This window comes from Indicator indicator, chromosome Z (assembly GCF_027791375.1).
Source record: "Indicator indicator isolate 239-I01 chromosome Z, UM_Iind_1.1, whole genome shotgun sequence".
Lineage (NCBI taxonomy): Eukaryota > Metazoa > Chordata > Aves > Piciformes > Indicatoridae > Indicator > Indicator indicator.
This window is the reverse complement of record NC_072053.1, coordinates 37,179,079-37,197,634: the sequence shown is the minus strand read 5'-3', so window position 1 is coordinate 37,197,634 and position 18,556 is coordinate 37,179,079. Positions and strand designations below refer to the sequence as shown.

Here is an 18,556-nt window from a genome sequence, read left to right as displayed (position 1 = left end):
ATGACCGCTTACCCTACAGTCAGACTCTTCCTTTAGTACTCAGCTTCTGCTGTAAAGAATACAAACAAGGACCCCTCTGTAAGCTCGCTTACTAGCCAAACCCACTTGCTTTCAAGCAATAGAGGCCAAGATAAAATTAAAGCACTTGCTTATTCCTCGTCTGTTTTCCAGGTTTTTTAACTTGCAAACCGGGGCACTATCACCTCTAGATCTTAATTTAGGGACCGCATTTCTGCTACGTGTGGATGCTACCCCTGCCCTCATCTGGGAGGTGCTGCCGGAGGGGACGGAGGCCGGCACGGCGGCCACCTTGCCGACGGGGGTCGGTGGGGACTGCTCCAGCGCTGACAGTGTGTGATCCCCCCGAGCAAGTGTGTCGTGCTGGCTCGCCCTCTTCCCTCTGCCTCCAGTTACATACATCTCTGGCAGGAGACCGCGATGCTCGGCTTCGCTTTCCAGGGTTATTTTTGGACGGGGCCGCCGCATGCTGACGGCCGCGGACTGGCAAGCTCCGGCCCTCCTTGCGGGCGGCGAGGCGCCGGCGGGGGCCCTGCCGGGCGGAGGAAGGGGTGGCGCGCACCCCTCACCCGCCCCGGCTCCCCCGTGGCGCCGGTGTCCCGCCGACAGGCCGCCGGGGGCTGAGCGAGCCTGTCTGCGGCCCCGCGGGGGCCGGCCGTGAGGGAGCTCGGCCCCGCGCCAGCCGGCAGCAGGGGAACGCCTCTCTGCTCCCCGTCGCCGGCCAGGGAGACTGCGAGAGGGGCTGCAGCTTTCCAGCGGAGCCACAGCCGGGCAGGCGGCAGCGGGCCGCTGTCATGGATCGGACTCCCATCCCGGTGCTGACGGTGCAGACGTCGCCCTACGAGGACCAGCGGCCGACGGGCGGCGGAGGGCTGCGGCGGCCCACGGCGCTTTTCGAGAGCCAGCGCAACTACCTGCCTAACTTCGTGCAGAGCCTCCTCTCCTCCGTCGATCTCCGCGACCGCCAGGGCTGCACCATGGTGGTGGGCAGCGACGGCAGGTACTTCAGCAAGACGGCCATCGAGATCGTCGTCCAGATGGCCGCGGCCAACGGGGTAAGCGGCCCCTCACCTTCCCCGGTTCCTTGTTAGCCGGCGCTAGCCGGCATCTCACAGCCGCCCCCGGCCCGCTTGAGGCGGGTGTCCTCCTCGGCCACCTTCGCCGCGGGCTCCGCGCCCTGCGGGCAGCGGCTCGTCCCTGCGAAGGGAACAGGGTCTTGAAAGCTTTTAGTGTCATAACCCAGGTAGTGCGGAATATACGAATAAAGATAAGGCGAACTTCGCATGCGGCTGTGCTTCTGATGCCACAGGTAGGCTCTGGGTTGGCTAGTTTTATCTGCGTAATAACGGGAATGGTACCGTGATAGCCTCAGAAGACCGCCGTCCGTTCCTTGCTCTGTCACACTTTGTGACAGACCGGGGCAGAAGTGGGAGCTGAAAAATGCGGTTGACTCGTTGACGGCTGGGTATTGGGAAAAATTTCTTTACTGAAAGAGCGGCGGGGCATTGGGACAGCAGGTGAGGCTACCCAGGGAGGTGATGGAGTCACACCTGTGGACGCGTAGACAAGGCAGTTCGGGACATGGCTGAGCACACATGGTGGTGTTGGGTTGGGAGCTGTATTGGGTGATCTTCGAGGTATTTTCCAGCCTGTGGCTCTATCACTCTGCAGGAGAAAATGTAGGAGAATTAAAAATATGTGGAAAACATGGGTATCAGCCATGTATCTGCTGCTCAGGTTCTGTTGAAAATATTCAAGGAAAATGGTATTATTAAAGGAAAATTTTGGCAGCTTAAGAAGGTAATTGTTATCTGTTGTTCATTTGCAAACAAGTTGTGAAATACAAGAACTCAACAGTGGCAGATACCTCTGTGATCAGATGGATTATAGCTTTTCTTGCACCCTTTTGAAAACAAGAAAGAACTTGGGAAGAAACCTGTTTTCTGATAGATACATGCACATTCATGTGTCAGTATGTACATACAGAAAGCTGGAAATACCAGCAATATACTGGCTTGAAGTTTCTACTCTAAAGATGAAGCTGCTGACTTTTATTATGATGGCTAAATTGATTCTCTGGATCTGGCAAAATAAATGATATAATTTTATAGGTTTGGTTTGTGTTTTTTTTTTTTCCTTTTTTTTCAGAAACTCTGTTATTTAAGTGCAGACTTGTTTTCTAACTAGGAGATAATTCAGCTTTGAAAGAAATCTTTGTATGTGTCTGAGTTTTCCCTGATGACTTTTTGTTGCATACAATCTATGTGTATTAGCCAACCTGTAACTGGTACTTAAAATTAATTTGTAAAGCATGTTCTCACCAAGCTGATATTGCAAGCAGATGCTGGGTGGTACCTGTCATGTCAGAGAAAACTGTGTTATGTACTGGCTACCTGTTGCAAACTCACCAGTCGTACAGGGTGTGAGGAGGGCTGTTGGGGGGCACACTGGTGACAGTGGAAACACTGGTAAGGGTAGTGCACTGGTGTTTCATCCACAGTAAGCACAGAGGAGCAGGGTGATGTGTGGGGTGTTTTGAGGAAAGTCAGACAGGGCCTGAAGGAGTGCCCCACCCCAGCCCCTTCTCCCGCATAGCTTGGTGCAGAAAGTCTTGCCACTGGAATTGTGACTGTTGCTGAGGGAGGATAAGGTGCAGCAACAGGTAAAGCAAAAGCCCTGCAGCAAGAGCTGTCCTTCCCTGCACACTGGTAGGAGCCATGTTGTGGGTTACAGCCACAAGGTGATCAAAAGGAATGAGCTGCTGAGGAGGACAAGGAGTTCAGGGATTAAAAGACTAGGGACTTCTCACTCAGGACCCTTGCCTGAATGTTTTTTAACTGCTAGCATGCCTCCTTCCTGCAGCTTCTGTTGTGTTCTCCATTTTCTCTGTTTCCTTTGAAGATCAGGTCTTTTTGACCTCAGGAAATTTTCAGTTTCTAGCATCTTGCTGTAGTAGTGCATCCCGTTTCTTAAGTTGCTGCGAGTTTCTTGTAAACACTCTCCCTAATGTTTTCTGTTTTCTTGGAAACATTCTCCCTAATGTTTTCTGAAGCTAAAACCAAAGGCTTTTCACTCAGTGTTTCCACAAATATCTGAATTCAAGCATTAAGCATGATACTCTTAATAATGACACGGTCCTCACAGATACAGCAGACAAGCTGGTAGCGTGCTACTGAAGAGTCTTCCTATTTCCATGTGCTAATTCTCCATTGCTTTTTTATCATCTTCGTCTTGCTCACTCTCATTTCTGTCAAGCACACTGCAAGTGCGTGAGCTTCATGTTTCCTTAGTGAGTACTGTTTATATATTTTATTCTTTAACTGTTAAAATACATCAGCTGTGAAAATACCTGAACCTCCCATTGCTCAGTGCTGTGCTGCATAAGTAGGGGGAGAAGAAAGGAATACTCCTGAGGGTAAAGATATCTCCCGCTGGATGAGCTTAATGTCCTAGAAAGCATGAAGCCAGTGTCACAAGGAAAGAAGTGAGCTGCTACAGGTAGGATCAGATGAAATTTGTGGAAGCCTTGAAGTTGCATTCAAAACCTTTGGCCACCCCAGAGCGTCAGGAAAGTGCTGATAAATTGAACTTGAATCTCCTTCCTGGAAGACACATGCTGTTATGTTTGATTGTCCCTGCTGAGTACAAAAATAAAAGGGATTTTCTATTATCAACTGTAAATGTATTGCCCTTTAGAGTTGCTAGGTTCCCCTTGTTCTGATTTGGTGACTCACCCTGCATTCCCCCTGTGTTAACAGCCTAGCACAGTTGGCATAGACCCCAGTACAAGGAATGAGATGAGGCCCTCTGCCCAGTCAGCTGCCTATGCTTTCCCTGCCTTCTCATCTTTAGTCCTTCTGGCTCATGCCCTCCAGGTTGAGGTGGCAGGTGTACTCTTCACAGCTATAGCCTGCATAGGCTTTTGCTGGTGGCAGCAGCTACTGGCTGGTCTGTGCTATGCAACTGTAATCAGCACATGCTCCACCAAATCTTTCTGTTCAGAGCTGAAGGTGGCTCACCAGGGTTGCCCTTCCATGAGTTGTGCAGCTGGGGCTGCATGGGGGTAACGTGGGGGTATGTAACTACATGTCATGGGAGGGTGGAGAAGTGTGAGAACCCATATAGTGCTACTATTCTTGTACTATTCTGGGTTGCAACAAGCAGTTTTGCAAAGTGGGGTGGTAGGAGAGTCTTTGAGGCTGTATTTCCCTTTTCAACTGTGACCTGTCAGTAGTAGTGTCCTTGCACCTTGATGTTTGGAAGAGCTGATGTAAAAGGCTCAATTGTTTACAGTTCCACTACAAATTAAGTGCAGGTATTCCATTAGATTCATCACCACCATGCACGTGATGTCTCATTTTTGATGTGTAATCTTAGACAGGTTTAAATGAGAACTTGCTGTTTGTGAGCCTCTGTGGTAATTCAAAAGCTGACGATTTTAGCTTTATGGAAAGTCATTGCAACATCCTAATGAGATCCTGGAGTCTTGTTGGTAGTGCTGTAGAAGCTCAGGATGGCAGGGAACTTTCCAGTTGTCTTGTTTATAATGCCATGTTGTTTTTATTTTCCATGGTCTTCTATGCCCTGCTTCCCTGGACCTGTGTGACTGATGTATGCTACATGGAGTGTAGCACTCAGTCGTCCTTGGGATACTATAGTAAAAGATAGGAAGGCACAGCCCTGAGCTCTCTGGAGTATAATCTCCTTGCTTCATGTTGTTTCAAGTTTAATTGACTGAAACATGTGAGAGATTACTGGCAAAAATAATTAAAAAAAGCATTAAGTGACTCCATAATAATCAACTGAATCGTCTGAAAGCGCAAAGCTGTGAGTAGTAATACTGCATAAAAATGTAAAGTACTTCTTAGGGAGACTGTTCTTTCAGCTGTGACAGTTTGCTGAGGATCTTGGTCTTTGTTTCTGTTGTTACTACTAAATGCAGAGTGGCAAAATAATACGTGGCATAGGGGCATAATATTAGAAGACACATTACATGCCTGTGATCTTGTAGCTGTGCAAGTTTTTGAATTCCAAAGATAATCCTTCCATGTTTTGAAACTCTGCAAGGTTTTCATAAGGATATTAGTGGAACTTTAATTGTGAGTCAGTACATGGTCATTATTTGGTTACTGTTTTAGGCAGATTGTGAGAAGCCTGTAAATGGAAGTGTTCATTACTTAAAATGAATTAAAAATTAGTTTAGTGTGTGATTTAGAGACTAAATGAACAGCTTCTGGGCCAAGAGAGGATGAGACAGTGCATTCTTGTCACCAAAGTGAAGAGAGCAGAGGAAGGTGAGTAGTGTGTATACACTTCTAAGATCTGCACTGTCTCCAGGGAGTTTTGTGAAAACACTGAAGACATTCACATAAAACGAAGCTCTTTGCAGTAGTCACTGCAACTAGAATGTATCGTTCACTTAATTTCACTTTCAACATGCTTAAATACTGCGTTAGTCTTACAAGTAGTACTTCTAAGTGGTATAGAAATAAAAGCCTTGTGACAAATGCTGAAAGCAAAGGGAATGACTTCTCTTCATATTGATAGTCAGCATCCAGAAAACTGGAAAAACTGGTTTGTACAACATCTATTGAGCAGGAAAAAAAAAAGAGAACGTCACTAAGAGATAGTACCAGATAATTTGTGCATTCTGAATAAATATGTATTTACTTTAAAAAGCACCCAGTTTCTGTGTGGATGAAGGCAAAAATCTAAACCTCACTAATTTAGATTTAGAAGTACTGAGAACGTGTACATTGCAAAATGTAATTCCTGTCATCTTGCTTCTGCTTACCCATACACAATACTGTTTTAAGAGCTGGCACCAGTTCCTGACAGCTGTATTTGGAAGATTGAGTCATTGGCCTAGCTTTCTACATGCTTCATAGTTAAAAAAGGAAGGGGCAATATTCAAAACAAACATAATCAGTATTTATTTTCACCATGCTTTTCTTTTCATAGTAGAGCTACATGGGTACACTAGTATATAGACTGGAAGAGAGTTTATTAAAGACTATTTTCAAGTGGTCTGTGTTTTTTCTATTTCTTCAGTAAAGTTGACAATAGACAGTACTGGTTAAATGACAGCATAAAGGCAGACATGGCAGGTTTTCCAAAAGCTGCTTCATAGACTGAAAAGAAGTGCTAAAAAGATATACTCAAATTCAGAACAATTTGAAAAAAAATCTCTATTTCTTTTTTCAAATCATGTACATGGCACTGGTTTAAATAAAGCAGTAAATTATGTGGCTAATGGAAAGCTTTTTCTCTTGAGCTTGTTTCTAGAAGTGTGTCAGAACGTGCTAGAATGGTTTTAGTCCCTTTCCTGATGGATGGAGTTATACCATATGTGTTTTTGGAGGTAAAAGTGTATCTGCCATTGTTCAGCCCGCAGCAAGAGAAACGTTGCTGCTTTTTTAAAAAAAAGTCTTCTTTGTTCCACAAGGTAGGAATTGCATTTCTGTGGTAATGAGTACGATTGTACAGAAAGTGTTTTTGAGGTAGTTTAGTATTTAAAAGAGTTGAACAAATAGAATTTCAGCATAGCATTTGGAGATATGTTTTAAAAGATGGGAAAAACATTACATAAATGTGAAGAAATCTGATCAGTGAGACGGATACCAATTTTGTTCCGTAGTGAGTGAAATGCCATTTAATTGTCTGCTTCACTTGTCTTGGAGCTAGCAGTGGAGGAAATACACCTTTATTGTTGCTCCTAAGGTCTGTAAATTACAGTAAACGGAGAGATTTGCAAATACATGTGCTGTAAATTACTGCCTAGTTTTACTGTGAGGAGGAAGCAGATGTTTTAATTCTCAGTGAAAGAGAAAGGGCTAACCATACTCCATGCTTGATGAGCATTAGCATAAACCTAACTTGCATGTACTTCAGGAGCTGATAAAGTCAATGCAGAAATATATGCATTTCAAAATTAAAACAGTTCAAAACCCCCAGGTTAAATAATCCATTAATTCCTTACTTTTCCAAAATTGTTTGGAATGTAATTTCTAAATAACTGTTAAGGGCCTTACACAAGCACTGTTGCTTTGCCACACAAACAGTGGAGTTATCAAATCTCACTTAATCTAGAGGAGGAAATCAGAGGCTGAACTCACAGGTTGCTTTTAGATGGGGAAGAAGGGTTCAGTATTTTGCCTGTCTGCCTCTTGCTTCTCCTCTTCCTTCCTTCCTCCTCTTCCTTCCTTCCTCCTCTTCCTTCCTTCCTCCTCTTCCTTCCTTCCTCCTCTTCCTTCCTTCCTTCCTCCTCTTCCTTCCTTCCTTCCTCCTCTTCCTTCCTTCCTTCCTCCTCTTCCTTCCTTCCTTCCTCCTCTTCCTTCCTTCCTTCCTCCTCTTCCTTCCTTCCTTCCTCCTCTTCCTTCCTTCCTTCCTCCTCTTCCTTCCTTCCTTCCTCCTCTTCCTTCCTTCCTTCCTCCTCTTCCTTCCTTCCTTCCTCCTCTTCCTTCCTTCCTTCCTCCTCTTCCTTCCTTCCTCCTCTTCCTTCCTTCCTCCTCTTCCTTCCTTCCTCCTCTTCCTTCCTTCCTCCTCTTCCTTCCTTCCTCCTCTTCCTTCCTTCCTCCTCTTCCTTCCTTCCTCCTCTTCCTTCCTTCCTCCTCTTCCTTCCTTCCTCCTCTTCCTTCCTTCCTCCTCTTCCTTCCTTCCTCCTCTTCCTTCCTTCCTCCTCTTCCTTCCTTCCTCCTCTTCCTTCCTTCCTCCTCTTCCTTCCTTCCTCCTCTTCCTTCCTTCCTCCTCTTCCTTCCTTCCTCCCCTTCCTTCCTTCCTCCCCTTCCTTCCTTCCTCCCTCCTCTTCCTTCCTTCCTTCCTCCCTCCTCTTCCTTCCTTCCTCCCTCCCTCCTCTTCCTTCCTTCCTCCCTCCCTCCTCTTCCTTCCTTCCTCCCTCCCTCCTCTTCCTTCCTTCCTCCCTCCCTCCTCTTCCTTCCTTCCTCCCTCCCTCCTCTTCCTTCCTTCCTCCCTCCCTCCTCTTCCTTCCTTCCTCCCTCCCTCCTCTTCCTTCCTTCCTCCCTCCCTCCTCTTCCTTCCTTCCTCCCTCCCTCCTCTTCCTTCCTTCCTCCCTCCCTCCTCTTCCTTCCTTCCTCCCTCCCTCCTCTTCCTTCCTTCCTTCCTCCCTCCTCTTCCTTCCTTCCTTCCTCCCTCCTCTTCCTTCCTTCCTTCCTCCCTCCTCTTCCTTCCTTCCTTCCTCCCTCCTCTTCCTTCCTTCCTTCCTCCCTCCTCTTCCTTCCTTCCTTCCTCCCTCCTCTTCCTTCCTTCCTTCCTCCCTCCTCTTCCTTCCTTCCTTCCTCCCTCCTCTCTCTCCCTCCCCCTCACTCTCCTTCCCAAAGAGTCACTGATGGCTAAAGGAGGAATGCTTACTATAGTGCAGGACATCCAAGGGGGACATGGTAATAGAGATGGGGCTTGCAGAACCACCCGCTCCTGGTGTGTACTGGTATTTGTGATTGCCCTGGAATTCTGCTCCATGGAAGGCAATTTGTTTGTTGTTCTGTACTAGTGAAAGCCTCACCTCTGCAAACTGCATCCACACAGCCCAAAATTATGTTGATGGTTGAGGAAATATTCATCACCATACCTCCAGAAGTACGATAGCAGGATCGTAGCCCAGCTCCCAGTACACTTGGGAGCGTTTCAGATCACTGCTATGGCTGTGCTCTTGTTTTGTTGTCAGTACACACTGGGGTTACATGTGTCAGGGTAAAATATTTTTTATTAGCACTCCATATCGACACATAACCAACTCATGTGTATATACATTTCTCTGGGGAAAAAAAAACCAAACCTGTTCCATGTTCCATGCTAGGACATGACAATGTATACCTCTATGTTTGTATGTATTTATTTATTATTTTTCAAAAGTTTAGTACTATTAAGAGTACTTTGACTTCCTTCTCCACCTAGATCGGCAGATTGGTTATTGGACAGAATGGTATCTTGTCCACACCTGCTGTGTCATGTATCATCCGAAAGATCAAAGCAGCTGGTGGAATTATCCTAACAGCTAGCCACAGTCCTGGGGGACCTGGAGGAGAATTTGGAGTGAAGTTTGAGGTTGCCAATGGAGGTAAGTTGCTTTTTTCTTAGTAACACGTTACGACATTTCACCTCAGTATGATGAAAAGAAGCTGACAAAGATAACCAGCTGACTTTAATTATGTGGTTTTCATTTGTTCTGTTAAAAGGATGAAGATCATATGGACTCCTCTCTTTTCTTTTTTTTTATTCCCTGTTGGTTTTTTTTTTTTCCCCAGTAATAGGAGTGTATTTGTTTACATAAGTTTGTACAATAAGTGTTAGTGTTCACTGAAGTCTTTATGGTCGCTGTGAGATTTCCGAGAGGCTTGACATCCCATTTTTGTAGCTTTTTATGTAGTCTGCGAGATGATTGTAGCAATTCTGGTAAAGCCACACTGAATGGAGCAGTATTGTTAGAGGACTGAGAAGCTAGCACTGAGAAGACACAGGCTTTGGATTTGGAGACAAAGCACAGAGAGTAAAGGAAGTAGTTTTCCGAGTGGAAGTGTAGCTTTAATATAAGCAATGAAAAGCTGGACAAGCCAGAAAGGCCTTTTGTTGTAACTCAGTCTTGGCTCTTGCACTACCTATGGCATAGCTCATCTGGTGATTTTTGCATCAAACCTGCAACTTTTATTTGAAAAAAAAATAGAGCAAATATTCAGGATTTGACAATAAAAGTAATGTACAAGTAAGAAGTGAATTCTGTTTCTGAATAACGTAACTGTTCCAAGTCATAATTGCCTGTTAAGTAAGTAAGGTAGTTTGAATTCTAAGGAAGATCCACTTGATTAAGCCATTGGAAGAAAACTGCAAGAGGGCACCACTATCATACTGAAAAGATTTTTTAAAATTGTGATTAATAATGTCTGTTTTTTCAGTGTGACACAGTTTTAAAACCTTTTTGAAAGAAATCTAAGATAAAAATATAGGGTGGTACTCTTGGTGTCATGATTCACATGGGGTGTTTGAATCAATCACTTATCCAGAGCATGGGGAATAAGGGAACCAGAAAACCCACAGCCTTTTTTCTTTGGGTTTATTGCTCAAGGAATGCCATTTTTTATTCTGCATGGAATTTTAAAGGAATGCCTGTCATACAGCAACAGTTTCTGGTGTTTCATAGGACTTTCTGCAAATGCACACATATGAAGGTGAGACAGCTTTGCATTTCAGATTATTTGATTCTTATTTGGGTTTTTTCCTTAGTTACTCTGACATATTCAGAAAAAAAATGTTTTCTGTACACTCACTTTTAAAGTAGGGAACCTTCATTTTAAACAAACGTTGTGTTTTCTTTTAGGACCTGCTCCAGATATAGTTTCGGATAAAATCTACCAAATCAGCAAAACCTTGGAGGAATATGCCATTTGTCCTGATCTTAGAGTTGATTTGTCACGCTTAGGAAGACAAGAATTTGATCTGGAGAACAAATTCAAACCTTTCCGAGGTATCAGTGTATGCTTTTATGCATGTTACATCCATTGATTTCTAAGTATGAGAATTGCTAAAGAATGATAATGGGTAATTATTTAAACAGAACTTCAGTTCTTCAAAATGCCTTGATACAGGTTCTCAAAATACTAGGCATTATGGGTCTCATGTTTTTTTGCACATAGGGAAGCTGAGTTAGACTTCAAGCTTTTAGCCAAACACCTTTGCCAAATATATGTGCTTAGGCTTGCTAGCTGTTAAATGCCACACACTAACATTTTTGTACTAGGATTGGTTTGTTCATGGAAGTCTAATTGACGAAAGAGTTAGTTTGTGAACGTCCCAGCTTATTCATTCTTTGCTTACATTTTCTTAAAAGTTGTAGGATGTGTGAGGCACTATGCATCTGATGACTCCAGATGTAAACAAAATGCTTAAGCACATGTTTAATTGTAAGCATATGAATACTGTTATAGAATCATAGAATCAAGAAGGTTGGAAGGGACCTCAAAGATCATTGAGTCCAACCTGTCACCCTACACCTCATGACTATCTAAACCATGGCACCAAGTGCCACGTCCATTCCCCCCTTGAACACCTCCAGGGATGGTGACTCCACCACCTCCCTGGGCAGCCCATTCCAATGTCTAACAACTCTGTCTGTGAAGAACTTTCTCCTCACCTCCAGCCTAAACCTCCCCTGGCACAGCTTGAGACTGTGTCCTCTTGTTCTGGTGCTGGTTGCCTGGGAGAAGAGACCAACCCCCTCCTGGCTACAACCTCCCTTTAGGTAGTTGTAGACAGCAATGAGGTCTCCCCTGAGCCTCCTCTTCTCCAGGCTAAACAATCCCGGCTCCCTCAGCCTCTCCTCATAGGGCTTGTGCTCAAGGCCTCTCACCAGCCTACACTTAATTTAAGTTGAGCAAACCAGCCGTTCCATTCCAAAGGAATCAAAACCATTTTGTCCCAAAGGAGTCAAAGAAACAAGGAAGAGGTCCAGACAGTATTTCAAATACTGTGAAAATCTGTGTGGCCTTATGGACTCTTCATCATTCCTGATTTCCTAGAGTTAAAGCCAGTGTATGTATGTATGTATGTTAAAGCCAGACAAAGTATAATTTGATAAATAGAGTTTTTTACTAAAAAATCCTGAATCTTAAATTGTGATTTTTTTTTTTTTTTAATTGCAAAGAAAATGTTTAGCCTTTTAGACAAACATAAATCAAAGAGGATTCACATCGAACACCATTCTGGAATCATATAATTGCCACAGTTTTAAATGTTGCTTTTACAGCTTTTTAATCTCTCTGAATTGGATTTTTCTAAGTGAAAAATCTATTTTTTTATACTACCTCCATACAGGTAGTATAAAAATAGATTAAAATAATTGCAATTTGTCTAAATGTTTTTCTAAGGAAAAACAATTTCTCAGTCATTTTTTCCCAGAATACATCATCTGGGACAGCAGAGCTGCCAGGGATCCCTGCTAAACAATTTAATTGGTTTACAAGTGCAAGAATAAGTATACTTTACACAGCTCTGAATGCAGAATGAAAGTGGAGGAAGAATGAAAATAGTAATTTGACAAGCATTTTAAGATACTCTCTTTATTTAAAACTCCTACATTTCAATCGTGTGAGCTAGCTCCTGTCAACCAAGGCTACAGAAGTGTTTAAGCAACTGAGAATAAACCAGTTGGGTTTGGCAGGAGCTAAAATAATTTTTATACTTAAATCTTACATGCACTTTATATTAACACGTGTGAGTAGCTCCACTGAAACTGAGGCATTTATTTATATATGTAAAGTGTAGAGTCAGCTCAATAATTATTATGAGCAGGCCATAGAAGATACACAGTAATGTGATTTTAATGCATCCTGGAGACATTCAACATATGCCATAGAATTAGCTCACTTCCAAATAGGTTTAACAGATTGTTTTTGAGCTTTGAGAACTGTCTCTGATTCTTCATTTTAGTGTATTGTCACAGTCTATTTTTCTACAGAAAATGTCAGAAACATTAGAGAATGTCTGTCATTTTCAGATTATCCTAAAGAAGAGTATTAGGGCAAGGTCAGTGGTTCTGAGGAAAGCTGTCTGATATTCTAGGTAATAATTTAACTTGTAACTAAAATATTTCAAGATACTCATTTAGCCAGATACAACTGGTTTTTTTTTAATAGCATATGCTTTTACATTTAATCAGGAAAAATCATATGTTCCAAGATGTCTGGGAAGCATGACTTTTGATAGTTGTTTGGTAACTGCTTTCGTTATGTTATGAATTAATTTTAGTTCAGTGTTTTACATCCAAAAGAACTAGAAAAATTGCAGCTCTCCTGTGAATTTAGAATTCAAATTAGCAAGACCTTAGCAAAACCCTTTCCTAAATTAGTGAGATATACAATGTAAAAGTATAGTGGTAAATTGACAACAAACTGAAGACACATATTCCAGGTGCCAAAACTGAGAATAGGTTGTGTGTCTCTCCTGATGGAATATACAGATAGATAGGAGGTGTGGCTTCAATGTGACATGGACATCTTCCATCCTCTGGTAGTAAACCTGTTGAGCTTGAAAAGTTGTTCAGTGGTTTAGTGAATGTTAGACAAAGAGTATTCTTGTGAATGTTTTCAGTGAAATAGAAGCTTAGGTTATCTTTGCAGTTCTTTAGCAGGCAAAACGTTATCTTTGCGTACCTTAAAGCCTGATGGTAGCCACTCTGAAATCAGTAGAAGTCTTTGACTTTGCTTCTGTGGGCTTCAGAGCAAATCCATATTATGTCGAGGTTGCAAGACTGATTTTAGTTGAAATGCATAGCTAGTGTAAGTGTGATGAAAGAAATATTTTCCTATGTGTGAACCAAAACGATTTTTTTTCTCTTCCTAATTTTTCTAGTGGAAATTGTGGATTCTGTGGATATCTACCTCAATCTCCTTCGAAGTATCTTTGACTTCAGTGCAATCAGAAATTTGCTGACTGGACCCAACCAGATTAAAATAAGGATTGATGCCATGAATGGAGGTATGAGCTGTCCTAAGTTGCTATCAGGACAAAATTGTAGGTACGCTGCAGTAGCTTTCCCAATAAAAGTACAAGGTATGAAAATCAGACTTTATAGTTAAGGGTGGTTGGAAAGGATTTGAACATTGTACTAGTAACAAAGGCAATCTTAACAATGGGCTAGATCCCTTATTAGGCGAAGAGGTTTAACTTCCTTGATAAAAAAGTGAAAGCATATGTGTCCAATAAATGTACTGTTTCTGTATTTGGAGGCAAGCTTGAGGAGGTAATCTTGCGGTGAGAGTGTGGTGAAATGTTTTGCAGTGTGCAGTAGCCAAGGGGGTTACAGTACAGCCTCTACCAAAAGTAAATTCTAAATGATTTAGTAAAATCATTTTAGTAAAATCAATTTAGTAAAATCAGTTAAGACTAAATAAATAGTGCCCAAGAGACCTCTGTCTCACTATTCTTAACTGTTAAAAGACTCCAGTATACTGGGGCCAAGATGAAATTGTCACAGAAAATAGCAAGGGTCCCAATTTTGTGCCAATAGTAAAAAGTTATAAGTGGTGTTGATTGACAAAACATAGATAAGTATGAGATCTATCTTAAACTACATCTTGAAAAAATAAAGATACATTTCTGTAAATAATGACTTGAAGGGTGGGAATGTAAACAATGCTGTTCAATGTTATCTTATGGAAAACAAATTTCACCAAACTAACGAGATTTCATTCTTTAATGAGATTACAAAAACAGATTGGGAACAAAGCTTTTATAAGCATTTTATCAAGTAGTGTGATAATCACTGTTCAAAGGTTCTACTGGACATACAGTTAGTGTGAAAACTCGGTTTTGGCAGGTTGAGGCAAAAGCACAGACAGTGTCCTTGAACAATGTCCTTGAACAATGAGGAAGACACTGCCTTCTGCATGTACAGTGCCAGAGAGAATCTTGCTCATAAAATTTGTAAAGCTCTGATGTCCAGATCTGTAATTCAGTGTTGGAAAACTGTATATGTTGAAAAAGTGTATACTGTGGACAAAAGGATGTGTAGTCTGGCTCAGGGCTACAGAAACTGATGCATAACAAAAATTGTGAAGGACAGAGTTTGTTTATTTACAAGGTGATACTGGCTTTAGGACTTTGTAGCTTGGTGGAGAAATAGCCATACATAGTACACAAACAGTAAGTATATATAAGAGTATTTATATATGCAACAATATTGTGTGTGGGTTTTTTTGTTTTGTTTTGTCTACAGAAAAATTATTTCTGTCTTGTATTCCCCGCAATAACAAGAAGAATCAGTAGTGAGAGGCTGAGGCCAGACAGGTTCAAATTGAAATGTAGCTCACGTGTTTATGCAACAGTCTACCAAAGATAGTTGGGGTTGGTTCTTCTCTTGGTGACATCAGATCAGAAGATTTTCTGGACAAGATGCATTAGCCAAACTTGAGTCACCATTTGCTCTAGTTAGTACGATTTGGGAGTAAGGCAGGAGAAAGCCAGCACGTGGGAGAGAGAGAGCAGTCACTCATGGGTTTTTTTACCTCTGACATGTTCACACCATGTTCACACAGGGAAGCAGAGCGCACAGTAAGTTGTTGGTGTCTGTTAAGCCACCAAATGTATGTAATAATTATGATACATTATAGCCTGAGCTGGGGTCTTAGTTGACCTCAACAAAATGAGGTTACTTTGGAGTTAGTTTTTAGCAAGTTTTTAATTATCATCTACATGGTTGTAACTAAAATGTGGTAAAATTCTTTGATGAGCAAACCTGTTGTGATTTTAACACGAATTGGAGTGTTGAGGTAAGTTTATTTCCCATTTATATTACCCTGTTTTTTATTTTCCTTGCTGTTATGCATTAAGTTGTTTTTTACATTCCAGAACACAGAGAATATCATCTTGTTTTTATTCTAGTGAGAAAAACCTCTCTATGACCATTTCTTAGCTTAAGAGCAGGTAAAGAGGGCTTGAATCTTTCACCATTCAGTGATTACTTTTGCACTTCCACTAGTGAAAAACTATGTTTTTAATTATGAGTTTCCAACTGATTATTTACTGGGGGGAACAATCACATACCCTTCTGTGAAATGATTGTTTTTTGTTGCTAGGACTGATGTACAGAACTGCTGAGAGTATGTTTTGTGTCAAGTCTCCATGGTGCTGTGAGAAATTTGAATGTCAAGCGTATGCTTTTGTGATTGCATGGCAGATTTCTGTGGGTTTTTTGCAGTTATGGGACCTTACGTGAGAAGAATCCTGTGTGATGAATTGGGAGCTCCTGCGAATTCTGCCATAAACTGTATTCCTCTGGAGGATTTTGGTGGACAGCCTCCTGATCCAAACTTAACGTATGCAACTGCTTTGCTGGAGGCTATGAGAGGTGGCGAGTATGGATTTGGAGCCGCTTTTGATGCTGATGGAGTAAGTATTTTGATCTGTCTGGAGGTTTTATCATAGTTATTGCTTTGTCTGGGGTCAGGTATGGGGCATGTGAGTATAATTGACTTGTTTTTCAGCTGAAAGCTGTATTACTTTAAAGTACAGATGATAGCATTTGCAACCGATAAATCAGACACATATGTTGTAATTTGTCTCTGGAGATGACTGCAAGTCAAGCAGGATTTGAGTGCAGATTGAGAATTCTTTAAAGCTTAGGCTTGTTTCATCTTGTGCTAGGGTAAGACACTTATTCCCTGGTTAGGATGAGACAGCACATTTAGACAACATGGACGTGCCACAGTCAGTAGTAAGTCAGTCCTTTTTACTTAACATCATAAATAGAGGGAACTTCAGGTAAATAAAGCACTGAATCATAATTTTTTGTTTTGTTGTTCTAATTTTTAAATGTCATACTATGAGCATTATAAACAGTGAAGTATTATTACAGAAAGAGCTTTCTGTCCTAACAGGATGGGAGAAAGATGAAAAGGTTCTGAAGTACAGAAGCTGTTTTCTGTTGTCAGTAAACACAAAACACCCTCCCACTCTTTGAATAGTGCATGTCATTGACCAAAAGATTTTCCTACACAAGCATTCTCTGGCAAGAACAGACCTACTGAAGTGTCATGTAGGAGGCTGAAGCTAGGACTGATCTGGAGCTTTGATTTGCAAGGCTGGAGGGATGGTGGTGTGTCAGTCAGATGCCAGGATGATGCCAATAAGTTATTCTGCATGACGAGGTATCTGAGTAATTCAAAGCCTGTTCTTTTTTTTTTTTCTTTCCTACCTGTGGTTGATCTAATAACAGAAATTACCACTTCCCCAAAACAAGGAATTTAAGATGCCTTTTCAAATGTCTGTTCTTCCCCAGGACCGCTACATGATCCTTGGCCAAAATGGTTTCTTTGTTAACGCATCGGACTCATTGGCTATAATTGCTGCCAATCTGTCTTGCATTCCATACTTTTGTCAGATGGGTGTCCGAGGATTTGGCAGGAGCATGCCTACCAGCACAGCCCTGGACAAGTAAGAGGAAACATTGATTCTTATCATCTTGGTCATTATGTTAGCTGTCTCTATGTTTTGTACTACATAGCAACTGCAAAACTGTCAAGTCTTCTAATAGGAGCTTCTAATTTTCACCATCTTTATGTGCTTTATTGTTTTAACTAGTTTTGATGATATTTTTATTTTTCCTAGAATAATTTTACCAAGCTTTTCTTGTATGAAAATAGTTTATTTCAACCTGGAAAATAAATTAAATAGATGAAATATTTTGAGAGTACAAATACTTGACTAGTAATCACTTTTCCAAATAACTTTACTCTTTTTCTTAGTAAATGATAGGTTACAGCCTAATGTAGCAGCCTCATGAAAGTTGTGTAAATTTAAAACAGATAAAAAACTAATGCACACCTAAAGAAGCTTTAAAAACCTCCCAAAACTCTGAACAAACAAAACCCTCCTCTTTAAGCCATTGAAATATGTAATCCATTGTGATAAAAAATATCCCACAAGTGACTGGAGGCAGTCAGGAATCCATTCCTAGTTTCAAGGCAGGTTAAAAGTATATCTAAAGCTATTTCTCACAAGTCCAGTCTGCTCTTGCAGTCCAGTTTGCTGGACATGCATCTTATCAGCAGTTGATCTTTGAACAAGTCTCATGCAGACCTACATTTTCTGCAAATATGGGCATAAGAGGATTATGGAAAATATTATTGCCTTATATATTCTGTGTGGAAAGAACATTTACTGAGCTAATTGTGTCTCAGGTTTGATCTGGTTGCATAACTTTAATAACAAGAATTACCTGTTGCTCCTGTTAAATGTGTCTAATCAGGAAACACTAATCTTAAAGTGAAATGTTGCATGTATGAAAAGGTTGATTATCTTTGAAAAGCAAGGCTCTTAAGGTGCTTCTGTATTCAGGAAATTTCTGAAAATTACTAAGTTCAGAGCTAGCAGCTTTGTCTAACGCTTGACAGTCTTCGGGGAAATACTTGTAGGTAGATGATCTAGTTTAGGGAAATACTGTTAGGTCAGAGTTTTCTGGGTTTTTTTCTCTTTAGAAGTTGAAAAATCTCATTGTTTCAGTGAAAGCTATCATATTGAAATCCTATATAAAATAAGTTGACAATCATTTTGGTTATAAAGCCCAGGATATCTGCATTCCTGCAATGCTCGAGGAAACAGTGATGTTTAAATGTGTCTTCTTTTAATTCAGTAAATGTGTCAGAAAGCATGAATCTACTGAATTCCCCTTCAGTAACTTGGTGACTATTTGAATTATGTTCTTGACAGTGTTTACTTAGATTTCTGGAGCACAGATAGTCTCATGGTGATTACTGCCTTATTTAGTTTCGTGGAGCTAAGTCTGATTATTAAACAAAACTGAGCAATTGATAATGATGGAAGGATGTAAATATTTTCCCAGCCATTCTTACAAATATTTATTATTATGAAGTTTGCCCTCTGTAACCAGGAGACGTGATTCTTTTTTGTCCCTTTCATTTAGTTTTGTGGTTGTTTTTGTTTTGGTGAAGACTTAAGTTACATGTTTTTGAAGTTGGTCACTTTTGTTTTGTGACTCATTTACACACATAACATTCCAGTATACCTGAATTTT

At 41.3% G+C, this 18,556-nt stretch overlaps 1 protein-coding gene across 1 annotated transcript in view; it reads left to right on the top strand.

Moving 5' to 3' along the window:
- Positions 1–812: 812 nt before the first annotated feature.
- Positions 813–18,556, top strand: part of PGM5 (phosphoglucomutase 5) — a 78,776-nt gene continuing 61,032 nt past the window's right edge. Inside the window, exons 1-6 of the mRNA XM_054397499.1 lie at positions 813–1,073; positions 8,929–9,091; positions 10,346–10,492; positions 13,375–13,500; positions 15,722–15,912; positions 16,802–16,956. Of these exons, the coding sequence (XP_054253474.1) occupies positions 813–1,073; positions 8,929–9,091; positions 10,346–10,492; positions 13,375–13,500; positions 15,722–15,912; positions 16,802–16,956 (1,043 nt within the window). The remainder of the gene's footprint in view (positions 1,074–8,928; positions 9,092–10,345; positions 10,493–13,374; positions 13,501–15,721; positions 15,913–16,801; positions 16,957–18,556) is intronic.